This window comes from Eubalaena glacialis, chromosome 13, assembly GCF_028564815.1.
Source record: "Eubalaena glacialis isolate mEubGla1 chromosome 13, mEubGla1.1.hap2.+ XY, whole genome shotgun sequence".
Lineage (NCBI taxonomy): Eukaryota > Metazoa > Chordata > Mammalia > Artiodactyla > Balaenidae > Eubalaena > Eubalaena glacialis.
The window spans coordinates 65,614,810-65,638,308 of NC_083728.1; the positions used below are offsets into that span (position 1 = coordinate 65,614,810).

At 39.0% G+C, this 23,499-nt stretch overlaps 1 protein-coding gene across 3 annotated transcripts in view; it reads right to left on the reverse strand.

Moving 5' to 3' along the window:
• The window catches only part of TXNDC11 (thioredoxin domain containing 11), a 64,375-nt gene that overhangs the window by 28,834 nt on the left and 12,042 nt on the right, over nt 1-23,499 (reverse strand). Inside the window, exons 4-5 of one of the 3 annotated variants that reach the window (XM_061208361.1) lie at nt 20,751-20,880; nt 9,839-9,932 (exon numbers count right to left, since the gene is read on the reverse strand). The exons of 1 other annotated variant lie outside the window; for it this stretch is intronic. In XM_061208361.1, the coding sequence (XP_061064344.1) occupies nt 9,839-9,932; nt 20,751-20,880 (224 nt within the window). The remainder of the gene's footprint in view (nt 1-9,838; nt 9,933-20,750; nt 20,881-23,499) is intronic. One more of the 3 variants, XM_061208363.1, reaches the window with a different exon arrangement.

The window sequence follows — 23,499 nt, forward strand, 5'->3', positions numbered from 1 at the left end:
TTTAAGACAACATGGGTATGTAACCTGAAGCTAATATAATATTGTAAATCAACTATATTTCAATAAAAATAAATAAGTAAAATGAAACAATATAAATATTTGGTATATAAATCACTTTTTCAACTGTAAATTTTATGAACTCTAAATACAGATCAAGTATTTCCAATGAACATTTAGCAGCTGAATTGAGATGGGGCTGTTAAGTATAAAAGACTTGGTTCAAAAAAAAAAAAAAAAAAAGTAAAATATCTCAATAGTTTTTATGCTGATTACATGTTGAAATGCTAATAATTTGGGTACACTGGGTTAAATAAAATATAAATTATTAAATTAATTTTACCTATTTCTTCTTAAATTTTAACACAGCCACCAGGAAATTTTTAAATACCTCCGTGGTTCATCTTATAGTTCTACCGGACTGTGCCAAGGTGGCAATGATGAAAAAGCAGGATTCATGTAACTCAGGAAGAAGATCAGGCTAAGATAATAAGCCCATTAGCCAGTAAATCTTAATAATGGACAATTATCTGGGAAGGATACATATGACAAAGATTTTTTCGTGAATGATTATTTTTAAGAATCCAAGAGCAGAGAATGATTATTTTTAAGAATGTGTCCCACTCTCTCCTTCGGAAAGGAAAAGGTGGGGCTCTAAACCTTGTGACTCTGGGTATAAACTGCCGAGCTTCTGAAATTCTCTCTCAGAGGGCTAGAGTAAACAGCGCTTGGTGTCCTACAAAGTAAGGTACCCAAGGATACAATGAAATAATGAGCAGAAATGCTGGAACTGAACAACATGGAAATTTTTACATCAGGACTGGCCATCTGCTCTCCAGGAGCCTTTCATGTGAGCTAATCTCTCAGGGATCATAGGACAAAATGGAATATCAGGTCAAGAAAAATACTGATAGAGGAAACTGCTAACAAATAAACCATGAAATACTTCAAAACTGAATACCACTGGATTAAGTCACATGGCTTTTAATCTGCATGGCTAAGAAGTTATTTACTCCCTGGGAAAAATTCTCTCACTTCTTTACTCTGGGAAGTAGTGACATTCCCAAAGGCAAACCTGTATTGTGGTACCTTCCATCCTTGCAACGATTCTCATTTTACTCTATACTCTGCCATTTTTATTAACTTCTACTTTCCCACTCTTCTTTACAAGGTTTTGGACAAGGAAGAAAAAGGAAAACGACAGGATTATATAAAAAGGAATGTAACAACAGCCCCTCCAAGATTACTCAGCATTTACATGGTGATTCATCATCATTTGCTAGATGATGACTTCACACACTTCACACACTTTAAATGCATTCATCAAAATGAAAAAATCTTCAAAGAAATGCAATAGTTTATAGAAATGTTTGTTTTCAATGTATGAACTATAGTTATTGCTTGCATTTTTTCCCACAGAAATCTGACTCTGAGATTTGTATACTGTCAAAATTCTTTTTTCTTTTTTCGGCTGCGCCGCATGCCTTGTAGGATCTCAGTTCCCCAACCAGGGATTGAACCCGGGCCACGGCAGTGAAAGCACTGAATCCTGACCACTAGACCACCAGGGAACTCCCTCAAAATTCTTAATATAAAGCACAAAGCAATTATCTAGAAAAAAATCTGGCATATGGGCACCAGAGATACAATATGCACACTCTGGTACATGCCAAAATACTGCTAAACTCTAAGTAAACATGTAACTCCTTAGCTGTGATTTTTCTCTTTCTTGTGAGTTAGGGAGGAGGGAAAGAAAAATATAGTTCCAAATACATCATTTTAGGGGAACATAAACTATAGAACTAAATATGCACTGTTCTATATACTAACATGACAGTAAACTTAACACCCTCACACCATTGTTCTCATTTAACCAGAGCATAATATTAAAATGATCAATTCAAATACGTCCCTTGTGTGTACTTCAATTAAATTCCTTTTTTTTTAAAAAAAAAAACACCCTCAGGGAGGGAAAGACTTCACAAAAGAAACACATCTGCTTAGAAATCCCTCCTCCATCCCCTCTTATGCTGCTCTTAGGGTCTAGCATAGGTGTCACATATTTTTTTTTTTAAATAACTCTTTACAAATATAAAAACAATTCTTAGCTCCCAGGTCTAAAAAAAACAGGCCAAAGGCCAATGCATTTTCAAGCTGAAGTTTCCTTTAGAGGCAACTAGGGCAAAGTTCCCTTATCCTGCAGATGGGGAACCTGAAGACCAGTGAGAAGGAGTGACTGGTGAGCTGTGGTCACACAGGACATCTGCCACTAACATGACTGATCAGGACAGTCTCTGACTACTTGTTAGGAAGATACTAAAGTCTAAGGGAAAATCAGAAGACAACGTTGGTTGCTAAGTGGGAGACACAGCCAACGAGTGCAACAGGAGTTCCAAGAAGGGAGCCAGTGGATGGAAACCTCCACTTGATGTCCACAGTGTGCCAGACATCATGCTGGCTGGGCAATATTTACAAATCCCAGAGGACTTCAGTTAGGCCTTGAAAAATTAGGAAGGCAGATAATAACTAGGGCAAGGCCTTGCATTTTAAGCAGTATCATGGGCAAAGACCAGGAGGTAGGAATCACCATATTGTGCCGCCTGCCCCACCTCCGGAGGGTACAGGGGCAGATGGAGTGATGTGGTCCTGGATTCCTATCTCACTCCTCGTTTACTGGTACGTGACTATATTAAGTTGCTATTTCTGCTGTAACAAATTACCACTAACTTAGTAGCTTAAAAAAACATAAATTTATCTTACAGTTCTGGAGGTCGAAGTCCAAAATGGGCCTCAATGGGCTAAAATCAAGGTGCAGCAGGTAATGTTCCTTCTGGAGGCTCTAGGGGAGAATGCATCTCCTTGCCTTTCCTACCATTTAGAGGCTACCTGCATTCCTTGGCTTGAGGCTACCTGCACTGGCTTGTGGCCCCTTCCTTCTTCAAAACCAGTAATGGCCGGACAAGTCCTTCTCATACTGCATCACTCTGACACTATTCTTTGCCTCTCAATGCCACTTTTAAGCATAGTTCTGATTACATTGGGCCTACTCAGATAATCCAGGATAATCTCCCTTTCTCAGTGTCAGCTGATTAGCAACCCAAATCCATAGGCAACCTCATTTCCTCTTGCCATGTAATGTAACATATTCACAGGTCCTGGGGATGAGAATGTGGACATCTCTGGGGAGCCACTGTCCTGCCTCACAGTGTCCTGAAGGCTGTTAACAACCTCCTCCAAGCCTCAGTTTCCTCACCTGAGATAGTAACACTGAGATAATAACAGCTTCTACTTCAAAGAGTGGCACTGAAGACTGGATCATCCAGGTAAAGTGCTCCATCCAGTATCAGCTTATCATGCTCAACGTTACATAACAAGTGGTCAAGTGGAGACCAGAACAGGGTTTGTCTGCACCGAGTCGAGTCGTTTCACTATAAGTTTGTGACTTTATTATAGAAGGTGATCCCTGAGAGGTTTCTAAGATTTTAGTGTTTTTGGTTCTTTGTCTAGGAGTCTTATTTCAGCTTAAACAAAACAAAAAAACCAAAACCCCCCAACAACCTTGAAGAAATAGGATCAAAAATCAAAACACACACATACACACTACTAAAACAGGATACCTTTAAAAAGGCAGAAAATACCACAAGACAATTAGAAAGTAAAGATGGTGTAATTTTTCAAATACGTGGGTTCAAGGAATCAAAATATCTACAAATGGGCACTAAATATAGTTCTGAGCTCTCCACACACCTTTTGCTCTTCTCAACGCCGCCTATCTTCCACTCTCTCATTCCTTACACACTTACCTGAAAGCCGACCCCTCATTCTCCTGGGAAATCCTCCCCACCTCCAGTCTTCCCTGACCTGATCCGCACGCCCCATCTCCGTGCTCCGACGAAGCCTGTCACAGACGTGTCACTGCACTCACATTGTGGGTAAGCCCACCTGTTGGCCACACTAGCTGGTGGCACCCTGATGGTGAGGAACAAGTTTTACTCCTCTTTACAGCTGTAGCACAAAGTGGATCCTCAAATGTTTGTTGAATTAATAAGTCATGCTTCTGAAGCTAATTCAAAGTGCGGGGATGTCTGTTTTTGGCCTTAGTGCTTATCTAGCAGCACTTACAAGGCTTAAGAGATGTCATAATAGGAATAAAAGCATTTCCTATGAAATATAATCACATCCTTGCTAAAATAATAGCAACATAATTAAAAAGTCAATTTTAGGTATGGGAACAAAAGGTATGGAATTTCTAATGTGTATTAATCAGTACCCAGAGGGCCTCAGAACACAGGCAGTTAGTTAGAAAAAGATTTCCCTCTTTAAGTGAGTATAGTGACAACAAACGAGATTATGTGGGAAAACCAGTGACCTAGAACCTGTTTCATTCACGGAGAATTGTTAAACCTAATGCTTGGTCCAAACTCCCAAGAGTGAGACCCAGGAACCTGAAAAAATAAAGCAATTTCAGAGTCAACCTTGCCTAAGAAGTCAATCCCTTGTTTTTTCAATGACTTTAAGAATGTCACTTTCAGGATAAGAAAATCCTACTTTTCAGACCTCTTGATGTTGTACAAAGTTTCACAATCTAACAGAAAAGTGCTCCAAAAAAGTTTTGTTTGTGAATAAGGATATGGAGGAGGGAGCTTTTTGTGTCCTGACTCAATTCTACCAGCAAATCACAGCACCATCAGACGCCACCTGGTGGAGTAGAGGGACCCTACACTGGAATTACTTCTTCCTCTAAAAAATTCCTATTAAAAAAAATTCATTACAACAGTGTTTTCCAAAGGTGTTCCTTAGAAAACTAATGCCACAGGTTCCCTGTCAACTATGTTTAGGAATTCCTAAAGGTGAATGAAGGGAGTGGAAACGACGTCTTTAGTTAATAGTTTAGTGTATTTTGAAGATGACATTTAAGTATCATGTGAATTTCAATTCAATCCATGAGGATTCTAGTGTCAGGGGACAGCGAGAAGCCAAGAAGAAAGAGTAAGAAGAATGAGCCAGGCAGGGACTCCATCCAGTCCAGTGGGAGTGACTCCTGCACACCGGTCTATGGAACCTGAAAGGCCAGGCATGAGGAGAAGTGGTGGTGGAAGGGGATCCAAAATGACTCAACATCCCTCTGCCAAAATCACTCCAACCTGAGCAATTTCAAGGTAAAGTATCCTTTAACTAGTCATTCATTCAAACTTTTAGCTAAATTGTTCGAGTTGTAGGAGAAAGACAACAAAACCTTGGCCTCAAGGCACTCAATAAATACTGTCTGAACAAACCAGCTCAAGTTCTGGTGGGACAGACGTGCAGTCAGTTCCACAGTGAGAACACCATGCAGTACTGTCATCCCTTGGTGTCCACAGGGAATTGGTTCCAGCCCCCCACTTCCCTTGGATACCAAAATCCACGGATGCTCAAGTCCCTTATATAAAATGGCATACTATTTGCATGTAACCTATACATATCCTCTGGTATACTTTAAATCAAATCTAGATTACTTATAACAACTAATAGACTGTAAATGCTAAGTAAACAGTTGCAATTACAACGTAATGCTATGGAAGTAGTTGCCAGGTACACGATACATTCAATTTTTGCTTTTTGGAACTTTCTGGAATTTTCTTTTTCCTAATATTTTCGATCCAGGATTGGCTGGATCCAAAAGTAAAGAACCTGTGGATACGGAGGGCCAACTACACAAAAAACAGCAGGTATGGAGTGCTCCAGGAAAAGGGAAGAGGAAGACCTGTGTCTGCTGGTAGGTCAAGGTACATACTGTCCGGTGTAGATGCTTTTAAGAAAACAGACACAGTACTTACTTCAGGTGTTTTCAGCCAATGGCTTTCTCATTAAACTGCTACAGATTTTCAGACTATTATTTTATTCACACACAACATACTTCACACATGATGTGGCCTTGTAAAACAAGCATTTACCCTTACCTCCACCCTCTCCAACTTTACAGACAGAGAAACTCAAACACAGAAAAGTTAAATGTTTTGTTCAAGTTTATAACCCTGCCAGGGGTAGACAAAAGCTAAGGACCAGATACTGCCAGATCCCAGGCCACTGCTTGTCCCCCAGGCGGCACTGCATCCCTTTTGAACAAAATTTGTTGCAAATTTTCTCTTTTAAAAAGGTCACTGAATCATAACAGAATATAACAACATTTTACCAGAACACATTTTTACAGCAAATAATGAAATAATCATAAGATGGAAAAAATCAAGTAAGCAACTTAAAAATATCAACCCCTCTACCAAATTTTCTTTGGGCAAATTTTCTTTAGGCCTGTCTGGAAAGGCTCCAAGAGGAACAGGCTCTGCAGTCTGGGAAGAGTGAAGAAGTACAAGAGATGGGCTTCCCCAGGATCCTGAAACACACAGACTGCCAGCCCACAGTTAATCATTCAGCACTTTAAAAGGATTAACCATTAATGAGGGATGTGTAAGACCTTTTACAAAAAATTGAAAGGAAGGTTTGAATAAATTAATATCATGCTGTGATGCTAGAAAGGGAAGCTAAGTTTTATGAACATGTCAATTACCTCTAAGTCAACTTAAACATTTAATAAAATTCCAACCCAAATTCAGCCAAATGCATAGATGGATATAAAAGAATATTCCATAAAACACCAGAACTAGAGGACGCGGAGTCCAGAGTTCACCAGGTAATTACTTACAACGTAAAAAATGAAATTATATTTACTCGTATAAAAAGAGGGATGGATCTAGACCAAGAGAAAACACAGAAACAGACCCAATTACATATTAGAAAATATTTTGTGATAAAACAGGCATCATCAAGATGAAGGATAAAGAAAGCATTATTCTGTGAATGGTGCTAACTGATTAGCCAATAAGAAGGGAGGAAAATCAATTGTGCTCTGTATTTTAAGCCAAAGTAAATCCAGGCAGCATAAAGTGCCAAATAACTTTAAAATTCAAAAAGAAGTGAACTAATTAGTGACTAGATTTTTCTAAAAAAAAAATCAAGAAAAAGAACCACAGATTTAACTACATGAAAATATAGAACTGCTAAATAAAAAATGATAAAGGTAAAATGGCTAGGAAAATAATGGACAGAAATATAACAAAAGGGTTACTGCCCACACCACTTAAGAGGAGGGCCGACATCAACTGACGAATCAGCACCAAGTTGGAGAGCAATAGGTAAAGGACACAGGTAACTGAGATGTCTCCTCTCAGCAACCCCACAGCACCCAGGCAGGATGCTTCATATATGGTACATTCTCAAAGTATCTGTAGACTGATGGCCAGCTAGCTTCAAGAAACGAATGTTAGAGAGTGTCCTGGCTATTTCTAAGGCAATTAAAAAAAAAACAAAACATTTAGGCAATGGAAAGATGTGTATTTTATATATGCTTGTGGCTTGGTGAACCAGGACATCTGCTTTCTACCACAACAGACTAAACACTTCGTCAGTTAAGCTCTCTATACCAAATGTTAAGTGTGTCAAATGTTCCTCAGGCCTCAATTCGTGTACACAATAGAAACACAACAATGACCTAGAATTTACATTCCAAACTGTCCCAATAAAAAAAAAGTCTGCACGTGTTTCTCTTACTTAACATTGGCTATTAATAATAAGTAAAATACCATTTGACTTCAGGGTAGGAGAAAGAAAAGGGGAAAAAAACCCAGATGCTCAAGGCAAGATTTATTTTAGGTAATCCTTCCAAATTTGTCTTTTTCTTCTAAAAATGGTTCATTAAGCTTAAGTGGGAGTTTACCCACAAAAATGGGGTGAAGAATTATTAATTAGAATGAACTCAGTTCTTGCAAAGTTCATATGCAACAGGATTTTATAAGACCCAACTAGAATCACAAGAGAGGGAAGAAATGTAGTACACGTAAATTGAGCTAGATTTATTCTGAGAAGAAATTTCATGTAATCATTTGTCAAAATTAGTGATTTGACCAAAAGGATCGTTTTGTACCTTCAAGTAGTTTTTATCCATTTATTACCTTCCTTGCTTAAAAAAAAAGAAAAGAAAAAAACAAGGGTAAGTCAACTATACTTAAAAAAAAAAAGGGGGGAGGAAAAAAGGCTACTATCTTATACTTAGAAAGGTTTTTCCAAAAAGAAGCAAAATTTTGGAAACCTCTGAATGAAAAAGATGAATCATAAACACACAATATACGCCAACTGGATAACAAAACATCCTTCCAAATCTTGAAATAGCTTCTCCAACTCAAGTACTTGAATGCTGCCATCATTTTAGTGATTGACTCTAGGTTACCCTTTTACACATAATCTTCAAAGGACTTTATTTGGTTTTCTAAGATTTTTGAACATCTATCTGCTTAAGCTTATTTAAGTTGGTAGTATTTTGTTTTCAAAATTCAAACTCTGACTCACTGAGCCTTCTTAGTCACCTGAAGCTGTGCAGCTCAAAGTCTTTCAAGTGGACAGAAGACACACCTAATGTGACAGCTTGAGTTCCTCTCCCAGAGTCCCCTGCATGAAAAGCATGAATACAGTAGATTCTCTATGCATAAAACCTTAAGACAATGGACACATTAAAATAGCCAGTAATATAATTATTTGACGTATTAATAATATACTACTATAATACCCCCCCAAAATATTGAAGCAATGTAATATCCAGTGATGACTACATATTTTTGGCTGACCTACTGAGGGAAAGATGACATGGCCATCAATCTGATCACTCATTTGGCAAATAGTGATTGAGTCCCTGCTATGTGCCAGATGCTGGAGAAAGAACACTAAACTGAAGATAGATGATCCCCATCCTCAGAAATCTCCCAGCCCAGGGAAGATGACAGACAGTAAACAAATCATCTCATAACTATACACATATTGGGTGGGCCAAAAAGTTCATTCAGGTTTTTCCGTAAGATGTTGTAGAAAAACCCGAACGAACATTTTGGCCAACCCAATAAATACAAACTATGTTGAGTGCTATGAAAGAAAACAACAAATCTCTCTCCAGGGGGGTAGACTGTGGAGGTGATATTTGAGCTGGAATCTGAAGGATGAATAGGGGTTTGACAGGTGGACAGCTGGGCCCTGGGGACTGGGGAGGGAGAGGGCACATTTCAGGAAGAAGGACTAGCACAAAGGCCCTAGTGTGAGGAAGGAGGGGGCGAGACTGGACACCAGTTAAGTGCCCACTGGCCTAGGGTAGGGGTGGGAAAGGGGCTTGGACCAGAGTGGTAACAAGGAGATGAGGAGCAGATCAAAGTATCTAAAAGAGAACTGACATAAGGTCATGGCTGATATAGAGAAAGAACATGGAGCAACACGAAAAAATGGGCAACATGAAAAATGTTTAATTTAAAAAGTAGGACACTCAAATAATACATGATTTAGCTAAGTAAAAAAATATATATGGATTTGAGAATAGCGAACCTGGCAGTAGGCTTATGCTGTAATGTGACATGACTTTCATCCTTATAGAAATACTTCTTGAAGAAAATGTATTCCTAAATTATGATACATCCAACTGACAATACAACCACTGAAAACTTTGACCAAAATTTGTAATGCCACACAAAAAAAGAGATTATGATATAATAAAATTTGAAGTGCAAAATATATCATTGCAGACGCTGTGTGATCAAGCTACATTTTAAAAAATAATAGTCTCTAAACATTTAAGAGACTATACTTGAAATAGCACAAAATTTTGTTTGCCAGTGCACCATAAAATAACGTAATTATTTAACACAAATACAGAGAAAAAGAATCAAGAAAACCAAAATATATAATCATAAAGATAACATATGCAACAAAAAATATCAATATACAAACATTTCTGTTAAAGTACTAATGTCTTAATATGAATCATGTTTACCTTTCTTTAATGAATGTAATGCTGAAGTGAAGAAGGTCAAATAACCAGGAGGCTGGGGTGAGCCACTGAACTCAAAGTACCCGAGTACTCCAGGCTGCAGAACAAGAGCAGAATTAGGTGCCTGGGGTATCATTGGTCACTGCGTAAAGGGAAATATTTCAAAACAAGAAAGACATGCCATTATAATTTAACAACTGCAATTTGTTGCATTTCATTTTTTAAAAAGCCTAATAAGCCTTTGAAAAAAGTTGCCCGTTAGGGCTGACCTTTACCTCCATTTAGACAAACAAGGCAAGGGATGGAGTGGCAGCAGCTTTTACAGAGGCAATTCAGAGCTGAAACTTCCTAAGCAGGTCTTTCCACCCTCTGTGGACAGTTCTCCTACATCCCTGGTTTGAAACCTCACTGTCAAGTTCAAGCACTCACTTGCTTTTGTTTAGCAACTCCAGGCAAACTAGGTCAATGATTTGTAACCTTTCTTACATTTCTTCCTCAATCTCTTCACCGCCTCACTCCAAACACACCTTCACACTTACTGGAAATCAGGCTACCTCTGACTGGCTCCACTGTTGTTCAAGGTCATCCTTTGATGGGCTCCTTCTTCCCCACCACACGCAGAGCCCAGCATTCCACAATGGCACCCCTCCTCTCTTGTCAGGTCAGTCTGCCGAGAGCCCTCTTGCTCCTCCACCCCAATTTCCACCTGCTCATTCCATTTCTCTAAGCTTAGCACAGAATACCCCTCCATTCTGCCAAACCAATTAACTGTCCCCAACAGACACATTCTGCCTTCTTGTTCAGAATAATTTCTTCCTTCTTAGAAGGCCTTGTAGGCACTCGTTCTGTCTGGTTTTGTTCTATATGTTTTAAAAGCCCAACTGTGAGAACCTCGAGGTAAGAGCGCTGGGCTTGGAGTCAGAAGACTTAAGCTCAAGTCTGACAGTTAAATGATCCTGAGTGAATGCTTCAGTGTGAAGCTCAGTTTCCTTATCTGGCAAATGGGGACCATTCATCATGGGGTTACTGAGAAGAATGAGCCTGATGAACTATAAAGCACTTGGAAAATGTAAAGAGTCCTTTCTAGCCCTAAAACACACAGCACTATGTTTTTAATAAATAATTTTGGAGCTGATTTGATCATTGGGACAAAGTCAGATCCAAAAAGTAAAACAGAAATGTAACCTGTTGGTAAAGTTTAAAATCGGTATGTTGTATAAAAGAGGAAATTTCTGATTGTAGTGGAACATACTATCATTCAAATCTAAATCACCTATTAATTCTAGTAAGATTCCATTTTAAATAGATCAATTGGTTTTCACTCTGGTAGAAACTGAGATAGTCAGAATGTTTAATCTTAACATCTAAAAAAATCTAGCAAATAACTAATTTCTCAAACAACTGAGGAAATCAGAAAGTAAAGTCACTGAAACAGGATTTTCTTTTGCTAAACTCCTTAAAATGTTTTCAACAAGCTGATCCAGAATTGGCTCAATGTAGAATTACACAGTGTTTGGGTTCTTAAGGTTTCAAACCAGGCTATGATGGTGTATAAGCCTTTCTACCATGAACAAAGGAAGACAAGATCTTCAGAAATTTTAGTCACTTAGTTAATACTGGATACAAGATAAACATGAAAAGTAACATAAAGAAAATAGACTCATTAGTTTCTTTCAATTCTGACCAATCTCCTAAACCAAAACCAAATGGAATAATTGGTTCTAAATATTAGGAAATGTTTCATGGCTAATAATTAAATGAGGTGAGTTTCAACCTCTTCTCCCATCATGTTATCTAAGGTGGCTTCACAGGAGGAGACATATAGCCCATAAACATGTTTCTCTCTACATGCATGTATGCAACTACATATGTGTTTATGTAAATACACATTAATGGAAGTAAAAACGATGTGAATTCTGAGTCTTCATGAGAAACCCAGAATAAACCTTTAAAAATGAATAAAGGTTAGACCATTTGCAGGGGTCCTTTACGGACCTTTCTACAGTGTAAGGGTTTATTCTTGTTGATGGCACCACTGCTGCAGTTTTCCAAGGGGCTACATAGCTTCGATGGAAGAGCCTGTATCCTCAGAAGACCTGGTACTAAAATTTCCAAGTAGTTTGACCAAAGAAATTCCACAAACAATACAAACAACCCCATAAGTAAAATTATTTTTACTTTTCATTGCCAAAGAAATGAAGATCATAAGATTAAACAACTATATGAGAGGATTAAAGGTTGCATAAATTATAAAATACTAGCTCTTTGAAACACAAGACGGGTTTCCCGGGTGGTGCAGTGGTTAAGAATTTGCCTGCCAATGCAGGGGACATGGGTTCGAACCTTGGCCCGGGAAGATCCCACACGGCGCAGAGCAACTAAGCCCGTGTGCCACAACTACTGAGCCCGTGCTCTACAGCCCGCGAGCCGCAGCTACTGAAGCCCGCACGCCTAGAGCCCGTGCTCCGCAACAAGATAAACCACCGCAATGAGAAGCCCGTGCACCACAACGAAGAGTAGCCCCTACTCTCCGCAACTAGAGAAAGCCCAAGCCCGCGTGCAGCAACGAAGACCCAATGTAGCCAAAAATAAATTAATTAATTAATTTAAAAATATATATATATAAAAAATAAAACACAAGAAACAGGCAAAGTATATTTTAGGTACTATTTTTCAAATATCCACAATACTGTGAGTCTGTATTAAATTTTGAAAAGTGGCATGTTTAAGGATATAACTTAAAATTAACATTTCAAAATAATAAGAGGAAATAAAGTGAAGTGATAGTTATCTGTTTATTTCTATTGCAAATTATCATTTAAAAGTTATTAAACTGGCTCTGGTTACGCTTTAGGTAAAATAAATTTTGCAATCATTTCCCCAAAGTTTCAGTGTCTCTCCAGCCAAAGCTGTATTTGAGAAATGATTATACATTTCAGAGTTTCCTCCATAGTTCTTTCTTAAATCTGGAAAAAGGGAAGTTTGGGGAACAAAACACATGCATATTCACATAGGTCTACACCCCTTGTTTGCTGGGTTGCAAATAAACCCAGGGGCTGGTTCAAAGCAGACACCTTGGCCCCCGCCTCTTACTTTGGAGGCTCTCTTTCAGATGAGCGGGCCGAGCACGTGAGCCAGCCTGACCCTGGGCTGAGGTTGGAGTGGAAGCCTGCTGGCACGCAGGCTGTCCCTCCTCACTCTGATGCTCACCAACATGTAAAGATGGTCCAACCCCAGGTTCCAGCTGCAGTGTTTCCATCAGTCCCTCCCAAATGCCTGGACGGCTGCCAGGTGAATAGAACAGCCACAGGAACCTAGCTGCCAGCATTCCTCTTTCCTTCATTTGCCCAACTAATCAAAGGTGTAATCAGGATGCACCACAGTCACAAGACACCTCTGTGCCCTCATCTCCTACCGCTCTCCTCTCTGCTCCGGCCCCCCCCATCCTGTTCCTCCCTCAGGACCTTTGCACTCACTGCTCCTGCTTCCTGGAGCGCTTTCCCCAAATTTCCTCAGGGATGGATCATAGCACACAGGCTTCACTCTAAGTATCTGCTCAAATGTCATTTCCTCAGAGAGGTCTTCTCTGTCTTCTAAAATAGTTATGCCCACCCTCCCTGCCCTCATATCTATCTTATCACCCGTCTTTATTTCTCTTTGTAGCACTTATTACCTAATATTACCTTGTATGTTGTTTCCTAGGGCTGCCGTAACAAATTATCACAAACTTGGTGGCTTAAAACAACAGAAATTTATTCTCACAGTTCTGGAGGCTAGCAGCCCCACATCAAGGTGGCAGCAGGACTGTGTTCTCTCTGGAGGCTCTAGGGAAGAATCCTTTCTTGCCTCTTTCCTAGCTTTTGGTGGCTCCAGGCATTCCTTGGCTTGAGGCTGCAGCACTCTGGTCCCTGCCTTCATGTTCACAGGGCCTTCTTCCCTGTGGATTTAGGACCCATTCTAAATCCAGGATGATTTCATCTTGAGATCCTTAACTAATGACATCTGTACAGACCCTATTTCCAAATAAGGCCACATTCTGAGCTTCTGGCTGGACACAAATTTTGGGGGGATACTACTCATCCCCCTACATCTTGTTTATTTTCCTGTTTGTTGTCTATCTCCACATTTTTTTTTTTGCACACCGTACAGCACGTGGGATCTTAGTTCCCCGACCGGGATCAAGCCTGCGCCCCCTGCATTGGAAGCGCGGAGTCTTAACCGCTGGACTGCCAGGAAAGTCCCCTATCTCCATATTTTAACTCCATGAAACACAAGCTCTCTCTTGTTCATTACTACATTAGCAGCTCAGACAGTGCCTGGCACAAAGCAGGCACAAAATAAACATTTGTTAAAGACTGAATGGGGATAAAAAGATAAATAAGACAAAGCTCCTCCTCACCGAGTTCACAATTTAGTGAAGAACAAAACATGAGTACCAGATTATAACTTGACCCAGTTTGTGTGTTTCAACTCCATTTAATGATGTACAGTATATTCAGTACCTGCTATAATGAGGAGCCTGGAAATAGGCTATTTATAGGCGGCTAGCACATCCTCATTGGCATAAAACATTTATTTTCCTAAGTGAGTACCATTTGCAGTATGGCATAAATTTCAGCAGATGGTGTACATGCCCTCTAGTGGCCAAGAGAATAGTTACCTCGGTGTGTTTTTTCCTCAATGGCAATTGAAATATTTCTGCATTAATGTTAACTCACACTTAGAAAATTTAAAGCTACTTAATTCACAGTCGTATAGAACTATGAATTAACAGAAACAGTATCAAGTTATGTGTGCAACATCCAGGGTACAAACAACCCTTTTACTAACAAACAACAAGATAACAGCAGGTACCAGGCAGTCTACTAGGTTTTTCTCCAAAGTGCTCAGGTTTCTGTCACCTGGCAATTTACCCAATGCCCTGCTTCTCCCTCCAAACAATTCCCAAGCCTTCTCCTATCTCACTTAAAACAACTTGGTTTACCAAAACTGCCAAGAACAAATGAATGGATGTGTGCTAAATCACTGCTCTTAAATAGATAAATTATAGAAATTCATGAAAAGATTTCAAAAATATTTTGGCTACAGATATAAGAGTTCTAAATAATACTGTTGGCATTTGGTGGGTAGATTATAAAGTACAAATCAGATAATTCTGTCACATTCTTTAAAATATAAAAAAGAAAGCATTATTGATGTAGAAGCTACCGATACTTAAGACAAATATGTCTAAAAAATACTGACAAATGAGCCCTAAAACTGTGACTGTGAAAGTGACATTACCATATTTAGTCCTATTCCCTTTCCAATCAACTTAATGTCTATCCAAAATAAAAATGACACTGGGTTATGTCTGCCTATGTTGTCCACAAGTAATAAATTAAATTGTCCTGTCTGTATCTTAAATATGCAGGAAGAACTTTCAAGGAAGAGGAATTCTACAACTGGAGTAAATGAAGAAAGCAGAATTTCTTAACATGGTTTGCAACAATATGACTTAAAGTTCCTGGGGCTTCCCTGGTGGCGCAGTGGTTGAGAGTCTGCCTGCCAGTGCAGGGGACACGGGTTCGGGTCCTGGTCTGGGAGGATCCCACATGCCGCGGAGCGGCTGGGCCCATGAGCCACAATTGCTGAGCCTGCGCGTCTGGAGCCTGTGCTCCGCAACGAGAGAGGCCGCGACAGTGGGAGGCCCGCGCACCGCGATGAAGAGTGGCCCCCGCTTGCCGCAACTGGAGAGGGCCCTCGCACAGAAACGAAGACCCAACACAGCCATAAGTAAATAAATAAATTTAAAGTTCCTGATCTCCCTCTGTGGTGTCCACCAGAAAGTCCACTTAGTTTTAGCTACATTCATTATTTGTAAGGCAGGTATGATTTTAGTGCATATCTGGGAAGAAAATTCTGGACTCTACCCAGCCTCAATACTGTGATTATCATACATAGAACACTCCCAGTTCTGCAGAATAAATGCTAATGACCCAATTAATAACAGTAAATGGTAAAACTCTACTGTTTTAACAGTAAGTCAATAGCCACGGCCCATCCTTTATCACTAATTATTCTTAGAACCATTCCTAAAGATGAAGGAAAAAAGTTACAGTCAAATTAAGAAGCTGACTTTCAAAATTTTTCTTTCATGAAAAAGGAAGATTCAAAAATGACATTAAATAATTAAATATTCAAAGTTTTAACCTCTAGATACATAGTGAAGTTTCAAGTCAGAGACCTTAAACATTCCTTTGTGTACAAGGAAGAACTTTGGGAGCCAGAAGACCTAGGCTACAGTCCAGTCTCCACTTAGGGGTACATCACACCCAGTCTGTACCTTATCTTCTTAATCTGTTGAAAGGATCTACAATTTCCATCTATCTCACATGGCTGTTGGGAAGATTAGAAGTAAAAGCACTTGAAAACTGAAGGGCACTTACCAATGCATAGTCTACTCATTTTTTGTTTGCTAATAATGTCTAAAGTATTTTGGAATCTACAGAGTCAAGTATTTGTAACAGTCACTCTTTTAATGTCTTTCTACAATGTTCAGTAAACTAAAGGCAAAATTGTTTTCCTAAAAATTACATCTGGGGGAACTAAGATCCCACCTGCTGCGGGGCAACTAAGCCTGTGTGCCACAACTAGAGAGCCTGTGCACCAGAACTACTGAGCCCGCTCACTCTAGAGCCCCCGCGCCACAACTAGAGAGAAACCCGTGCACCACAACAAAGAGCCCGCGCGCCGCAATGAAAGATCCCGCATGCCGCAAGGAAGATCCCACGTGCCGCAACTAAGACCCGATGCAGCCAAATAAATTAAAAAAAAAAAAAATTGCATCTGGTTTCAGTGTCATATCTTATAAACATAAAAGTATGGAGAATGATGCACAATCTGATTTGGGTAGGTTTGAGATATCTAAGTCAAATAAAACATTTTCCATTGGTTAAAAACTTCTACTCTTCTAGTTAATTCATTATCAAATCATCTGAAACAGGCTTTTAAAAGGATTGATTCATCTGTAGGACTTATAAAAATTCAAACCAATTTAGAATTAGAGCATTCCTCTTTATAATAGCAATAGAAGCATATGTGAATAGAGTTCAGTATATGTATAATAAAAGTTTATGTCAATATAGAAAGTTGTTAATTTCAGGGTATCATCACTTCCCAAGTAATAAACCCTAACTACACAATCTTATGATGATCCAAACTGTTCACAAATATCTGTATTAGAGACAAACTTATGAGTAATCAATGCGTTTTTTTAAAATGAGGGGGAAATTATCAAATGCACTCCTATAAGACGTCACAAACACATCTAGAGACAGAAGCAAAAAAACAAAGCCATCCTAACAAACCTTAGAAGTGCCACAGAAACATTAAATAATTATTTTGGCCCAATTTTGGTATACCTAAATTTAAACACATTTGATATTGAAATCTATATAAAAAATATAAATTAGGAGACAAGGTTCTTGATCAAAACAAGTATCTTTCATACTAAGACTTCTTTAAATCATCAATACCCTTAACACATTTAGGATGCATACTTTTTAGGGGGGGGATTGTGGTACAGACAATTTGAGTAGAAAGTTGAATATCAGGGACATCTATTGATGACAACATAACTCACTCCTGGCTCTAGCTCCCCACAGGTAACACTCCAGAATTTTCTAGTTAAGGCACTGCTTAATTTTCATCTTCTTTCTACTGATACTGTTATAAGCAGATAAACTTGCAACAATTAGATTGTGGCATTCTGTGTGCTACATGAAAAAACGTGTTCATACTAAGACCTGTCGGGCATCCTTAAGGCCTTATTTGGGGAAACAATAATTGAGAGCAGTGGCTCTCAACTGAGGTGATTTTGCCCCCCTAAGGGACATTTGACAATGCCTGGATATTTTTGGTTGTCACAAGTAAGAGGGGGGTGCTACTGGTAACTAGTAGGTGGAGGCCAAGGATGCTGTTAAACATCCTGCAAAGCACAGGACAGCCCCCGACAACACAGAATTATCTGATTCCCAATGTCAATAATGCTGAGGTTGAGAAACCTTAACTTAGAGGAATGTCTAAAAGTATATTATGCTCCAGAGTGGGGCCTCCCAAAATTCCTTTATCTTTCCTATTTATTCAACTATCAAAAACCATGACAGTGGTTTCACTTCTGGATCTGGAATTTTGTCTTTATGTTATCTTACAGAGAGTAAATGAAATTGATATCACTTCTTTCTAGGCAGTATTTGGTATGTTTCACAAGATAAATGGCTTCACAATTTGAAACCATGCTGGGCTTGACTCCCGAGTTCTTTCACAATTAATCAAATACTGCCTCTTGCCAACCCAACAATTTCATCTCCGTGAAAATAAGCACAGCAAAGATGATTCTAACACGATAAAGGCCATCTACAGCTTTCGGGAGGCACTTAAAAGGCTGATAGAAGCTATACAGCCTCCCAGCTTGGCAGCACTCTCTTGGGTCTCATCTTAAAGGCAGTCTCATCATTGCTGTACATCTTCTAATTAAGTGGGCTGCCAAAAAACAACCCTGAGTAATGTCGTGTGGACTCAATGTCAGACTTGGAGCATAATCTCTGAAAGTGCTGCTGGAAAGCAGGTACAAAGAATGCAGAGGCTCAAGGTCAGGAATCATCCTGGCTGCTCAGTCATAACCATGCGCTTGTCTCCCCTGCAGATCCAACTACAAAGACACTACAAACATCTTAGAGGCAATAAATAAAAAAGGAGTAGAAAGATCTCTGACACAGATGCTCAAAGGCATTGTGTCAAAAATACTTTCCCAACCACAAATGATGAACCTTCTTCTGTCTGCCTCTTTCCAGCCTCTAAACTTCACCAAAGCCAACAGTCAGGAGGGATTATCTGAGCCAACTCCCTTATTTCAGAGATGAGAAATCTGCATAAAATGCAGAAATCACAGATTTCTGTCAGGGCTAAAACCCAGGCGTCCAGAGTGCTAGCTGAGTCCGTCTTATCACATGACCTCTGCTAAGAACTGGCTCAGAACTCTCTGGATACAAATCTCTGACAGAGCTGGATATACTAATAAAGCCACCTCTCTGTGCTCTTTTAAGGCTAAACAATCTCAATTTTTTCCACACTCTTTTGGTGCAGGTTAAGTACATGCTGTATGCTATTCGATGCTCCATAGCTCTTCTCCCATTTCTTTATTTTTTAGAAGACACTGACTGAAAATTTAAAGAAAAAAACAGAGGGTACCAATCTGGGCATGGTGTTCTATAAAAGTCCCAACAGAAGCTAAGCTGAAGGAAGAACTCTTGGCCCTTACAGGTCATTTTTTATCATCTTAAGTACAAAACAAACAAAAGGTGTTTATATCAATATAAGTTGGGAATTCCGGCAGGTGTTGTGCACATTTTGAGCTCTCTCAGTAGTGCTAAACATCCAGGATTTTTCCACAACGTCATTTTCACTGATAAATTTTCATTTATTAGGACTACATCCTAGCAGGCATTTTCTTTTTTTTTTTAATCTCATCTAACCCCTGTTTTACAGATGAGGAAATGGAGACATAAAGAGGTTAAGTATAATACTAGCCGGAGGCCACACAGCTAATAAGGTGGAGATGAGTTTGGATTCAAGTCTGTCCAAGTCCTGATTCTTCACCATTTTGCTGGACCACCTCCAGTGACTGCTTGTCAACTAGTGCAAATCTATGTGAAAACCCACATCACGCAATCATTGCACCTAAAAGTTAAAAGGAGTCTCAAGAAAACCCTGTTCCCGGGCCCTGACGCCTGACAGATGAGTGACCTGCCCCAAGTCACAGACCCAGTTAGTGCTGCCAAAGGGACTAGGCCCAGGCGCCCTGCCTCCTACTATAGCTCCTGCCCACCAGCCTCCCAGGCAAAACGGGAGCAAGCCCATGAGGGGCACGGAAACCCACCCTTTATCCACATGAGAGTCAGGAAGCATTCACCCTAATGCACATCTGAGAACTACAAGCAGAATAACTAGATAGTAACACTGCTGCTTAGAGAACCTGCTAATAGTTAACACAAAGTGTTCCTAACATAATTGAAAAAAGCTGTAAATGACGTTCTAGGGAAAGAAATTCACATCCTATCTACGTAAAATATACATAGTGCAAAAGGTAAACTTCAACCGAGTGACAATTGCTAAATTCTGAATTACTGAGGTGTGGATTCATATGGTTTTTATCTCTGTCAGGTACTTATGGTCTTGATTTTGTTGTAGCTAAGTATCATTTTTACTTGTGCCCCAGTATGATTTTACACTTGATCCAATGAATTTCTTTGTGGAACTATTTTTGTAATTTACTGAGATTGTTTTAAGCTTTATACTGGCCTCTCAATAAGCTGTCCTGAACACGCAATGAGGATCCTACCAAAATAATCCATCAGGGGTTGACTGGCAATGGCAAAGCAGTAGAGAAGCCATGTTAGGAAACTTTCTATTAATGAACCTTGAAATTGTTATGCACTTAATAAAACAGAAAGGAACATATTCCTAGTTTTGTTTTGCTTTTTTAAAGCTAAACTACAACTGACAAGAAAAACCAGAGATCTCAGAGTCAAATGCTGTAAGCAACAAATAAAATTTTTAGAAATCTGTAGCTACATACAAACTATAAGTTAATTTTTACATACTCTAACTTAATTGTGAGACAAACTGAAAGTTTGTTAAAAATTCCTGAATAAAAAATAGACAAGGTTTTGCAAGTATTTTACTCTCTAAAAACTCACTTGGCCAAACTATCCCTATAATCAAGTATCTCAAAAAGCATTTAATTGGGGCTTATCTCTAATGTGATCTTTTAATTGCTACAAATCAGGAGGTATAAAGATTCTTCTAAATATAAACAATCTAATGCAACCCAGTGAAGCCTGGGGGAATGGGAGAAGATAGGAAAGATAGGTACCTCATAGTTTGAGAGAAAATCTAGTAATTCTGATTGAGATGGGATGTAGAGAAGTGGTTTCATCACCCGGCGGACAAACTTCTCAATGTAAACAGCACTCATGGGGCCTTTGTATTCGATTGGTCCAAAACTAGTGCCAAAAAAAATAAAAATTAAAAATAATACACCATGCATTAAATCTGTAATATATACCTGAAATCATCAACATCACAAAATGAAAAAGTCTTGCTTTAGGATCCCAACTGTTTCATATGTAAGTAGCCTTCCTTGTCTCAGGAGGTAACTGGAGGGCCAATTAAGAACAAGCATTTTATGTAAGGGGGGGGTACAAGTGGCCGTTACTTTTTTATATGAGCGTAATTCTGCAAACTGAATTTCAGAGCAAAGAACATTCATTCTAGTCTCTGAAAAAAATTAATTCTCACAATATTTCTTTAAAAAACAAAACAAAACAGACAGGCAACCCTGGAAACTGACCAAATGCCAAAGGATTCCAGGATCTTAACTACACAATTCAATTGGGGGTGGGGGGGAGGTAGGGGCAGACTTTCCAAGTAACTCCAAAATAAGGAACAAGTTGAGCAGTTGGTCCTTGGCCTACTAAAAAGTAGTTATTAAATATTTTTAGATGCACTTACACAAAGGATCACTAAATGAAACTTAAACCTATTTAAAGCTTTATTACAGCAACAAAAAATTATATGAAGGTATGAAATCAGGGACCTATACAAACGATCTTATTTTCCCCTCCAGTTGTGCTTGGGAATGCACAGGAATTTGATTTAGTATTGCTAAGCAATGCTTCCAACATTCAGTTATCCTCCTAAGCTAATCAGAATCCTCACATGGCTTTCTTCAATCTTGCACAAAAGAGACATTGCTCAAATATAATTGGATGGTATGTGGTGGGGGTGAGGGAGTATGGTGAAATTCACCAATTCCATAACCATTCTTCTCTCTAAATAGAAATTGACATTAAGCTTACCGTTAATAGCAACAATAGAGCACAGTAAAGAAATGTATAAATGGTGATCACATAACTATAATATATGGTTACAGAAATTAACACACACATATAATGTGATGAGATAAACACAATTCTTCGGTGTGCACTGCAGAATATGATACCATACAGAGGAATATTAGCATGAAAAAAGTAAAAATAGCATTCTACATGCACAGCTGAGAGACTGGGTGAACAATTCTGTCAATTCAAGACATACTACAACTCATTTGTTAACTAATTCAAGTTTTAAAATTACTACCACCACCAACCCCATCAACCACCACCAATTTTTAATTTAAAGGAAGAAATAAAAAAAATCATCTGATAACTTATTTTGTTGAGCAAAAAGGAGGCAAGTGATCTGGAAACCTCGTTACTCAAGCAAACAGGCTCTGCTGAGGTTCCCTGGTACCATGTTACAAGGGTCCCAGTGACTCGTAATGAGACGATCCCAGGATGCAGGATGTAGGGCACGTTTTGCCAACACACTATAGCCATTGCCTTAGGACAAGCTGAACTTTGCACAGAGTGTTTTGAGAAAACTACTCCCTGCTTCAGAGCCTTTTATAAACTGCCTTTGTAACTGGCATCAATACAAGCCAAAAAATGGAATCTACTTTCACAAAACAGAAAAGCCTGTTAATTTCTGTAAGCAGCTACTAATAGTTAAGCCATTACACAAACAGCAGTGGTCTGTCCAGTGATGAGACTCAAGGGCCATATTTGCAACCACCATTAGCCAAAAGAACCTCAAGACTACCAAATGCTCACAAGAGAGTTTAGTTGAAGGAACACATTCATTCATATGTGTATGTATAAAATAGAGGACTTGAAGATTCTTAAATAGAATATGAAAAGGCTACCTTTTGGGTATCTCTATGCCTTAGCACTTTCTTCTATTTTTGGAACATCGGGAATGGTAGATGTTGAAACGGGTATTAACGGGTCTGAACTGACTTAAACAAGTAAAAGTTGTAAAAGTTTAACAGGCAAAGATGAGGGGCAAGCACTTCAAGGCAAGTACCAGCCTCAAATTCCTCATGTGTAAAATGAGAGGGTTGGACTAAGTATTTCTAAAGTTCCTTTCGTGTCCTTCCAATCTTTCCATAAAACTAAGAAAACAAATAGTGTAAGACAATGTTACACACCCACGTATCCCAAAATGACATTTGTACTCAATTCAAGGGAACTCTTGTGATTTTAATGTCACATTAAATTAAGTCTACCTCTGGGCAGCTGGCTTGGTTACATACAGTTGCACGACCTACACTCCCTGCTAGCCATCTGTGCCCTATTTCCTATTTCGAAAAAAAGAAATGCAGGGATCTCTCCAGGGAAAGCTTATCGCCCATTACACAGCACTGACTTTGAGATCCTTCAAGTGTAACACCTTATACTTACCTTCAAGGAAAAAGAAAAAAAGTAACCATCAGAAAGTCATTCTGAGAAACTGTTCTTATACCCAGAGGAAAATTTGAGGGTGGAGATAGGGTAGGAAAGCATGTTTTTGCCCAAATACTATTTAATAGCTCCTGAGAAACAACACTCTGTTCCACACAAAGTTTATGTTAGAGACATGGGAGTGAGCTGAAAGATGACAGATAATCCACAAATGATGGTCTGGTGATGTTTGTAATAAATCCCCATTGATTAAGGCCCAGGAATTTTAGAGGGAGGAAATAAAGCCTAAAAAAGTAAAGCTCTTACTGGTGAACTCTTCTTAAACCATTTTACAGTAACAAA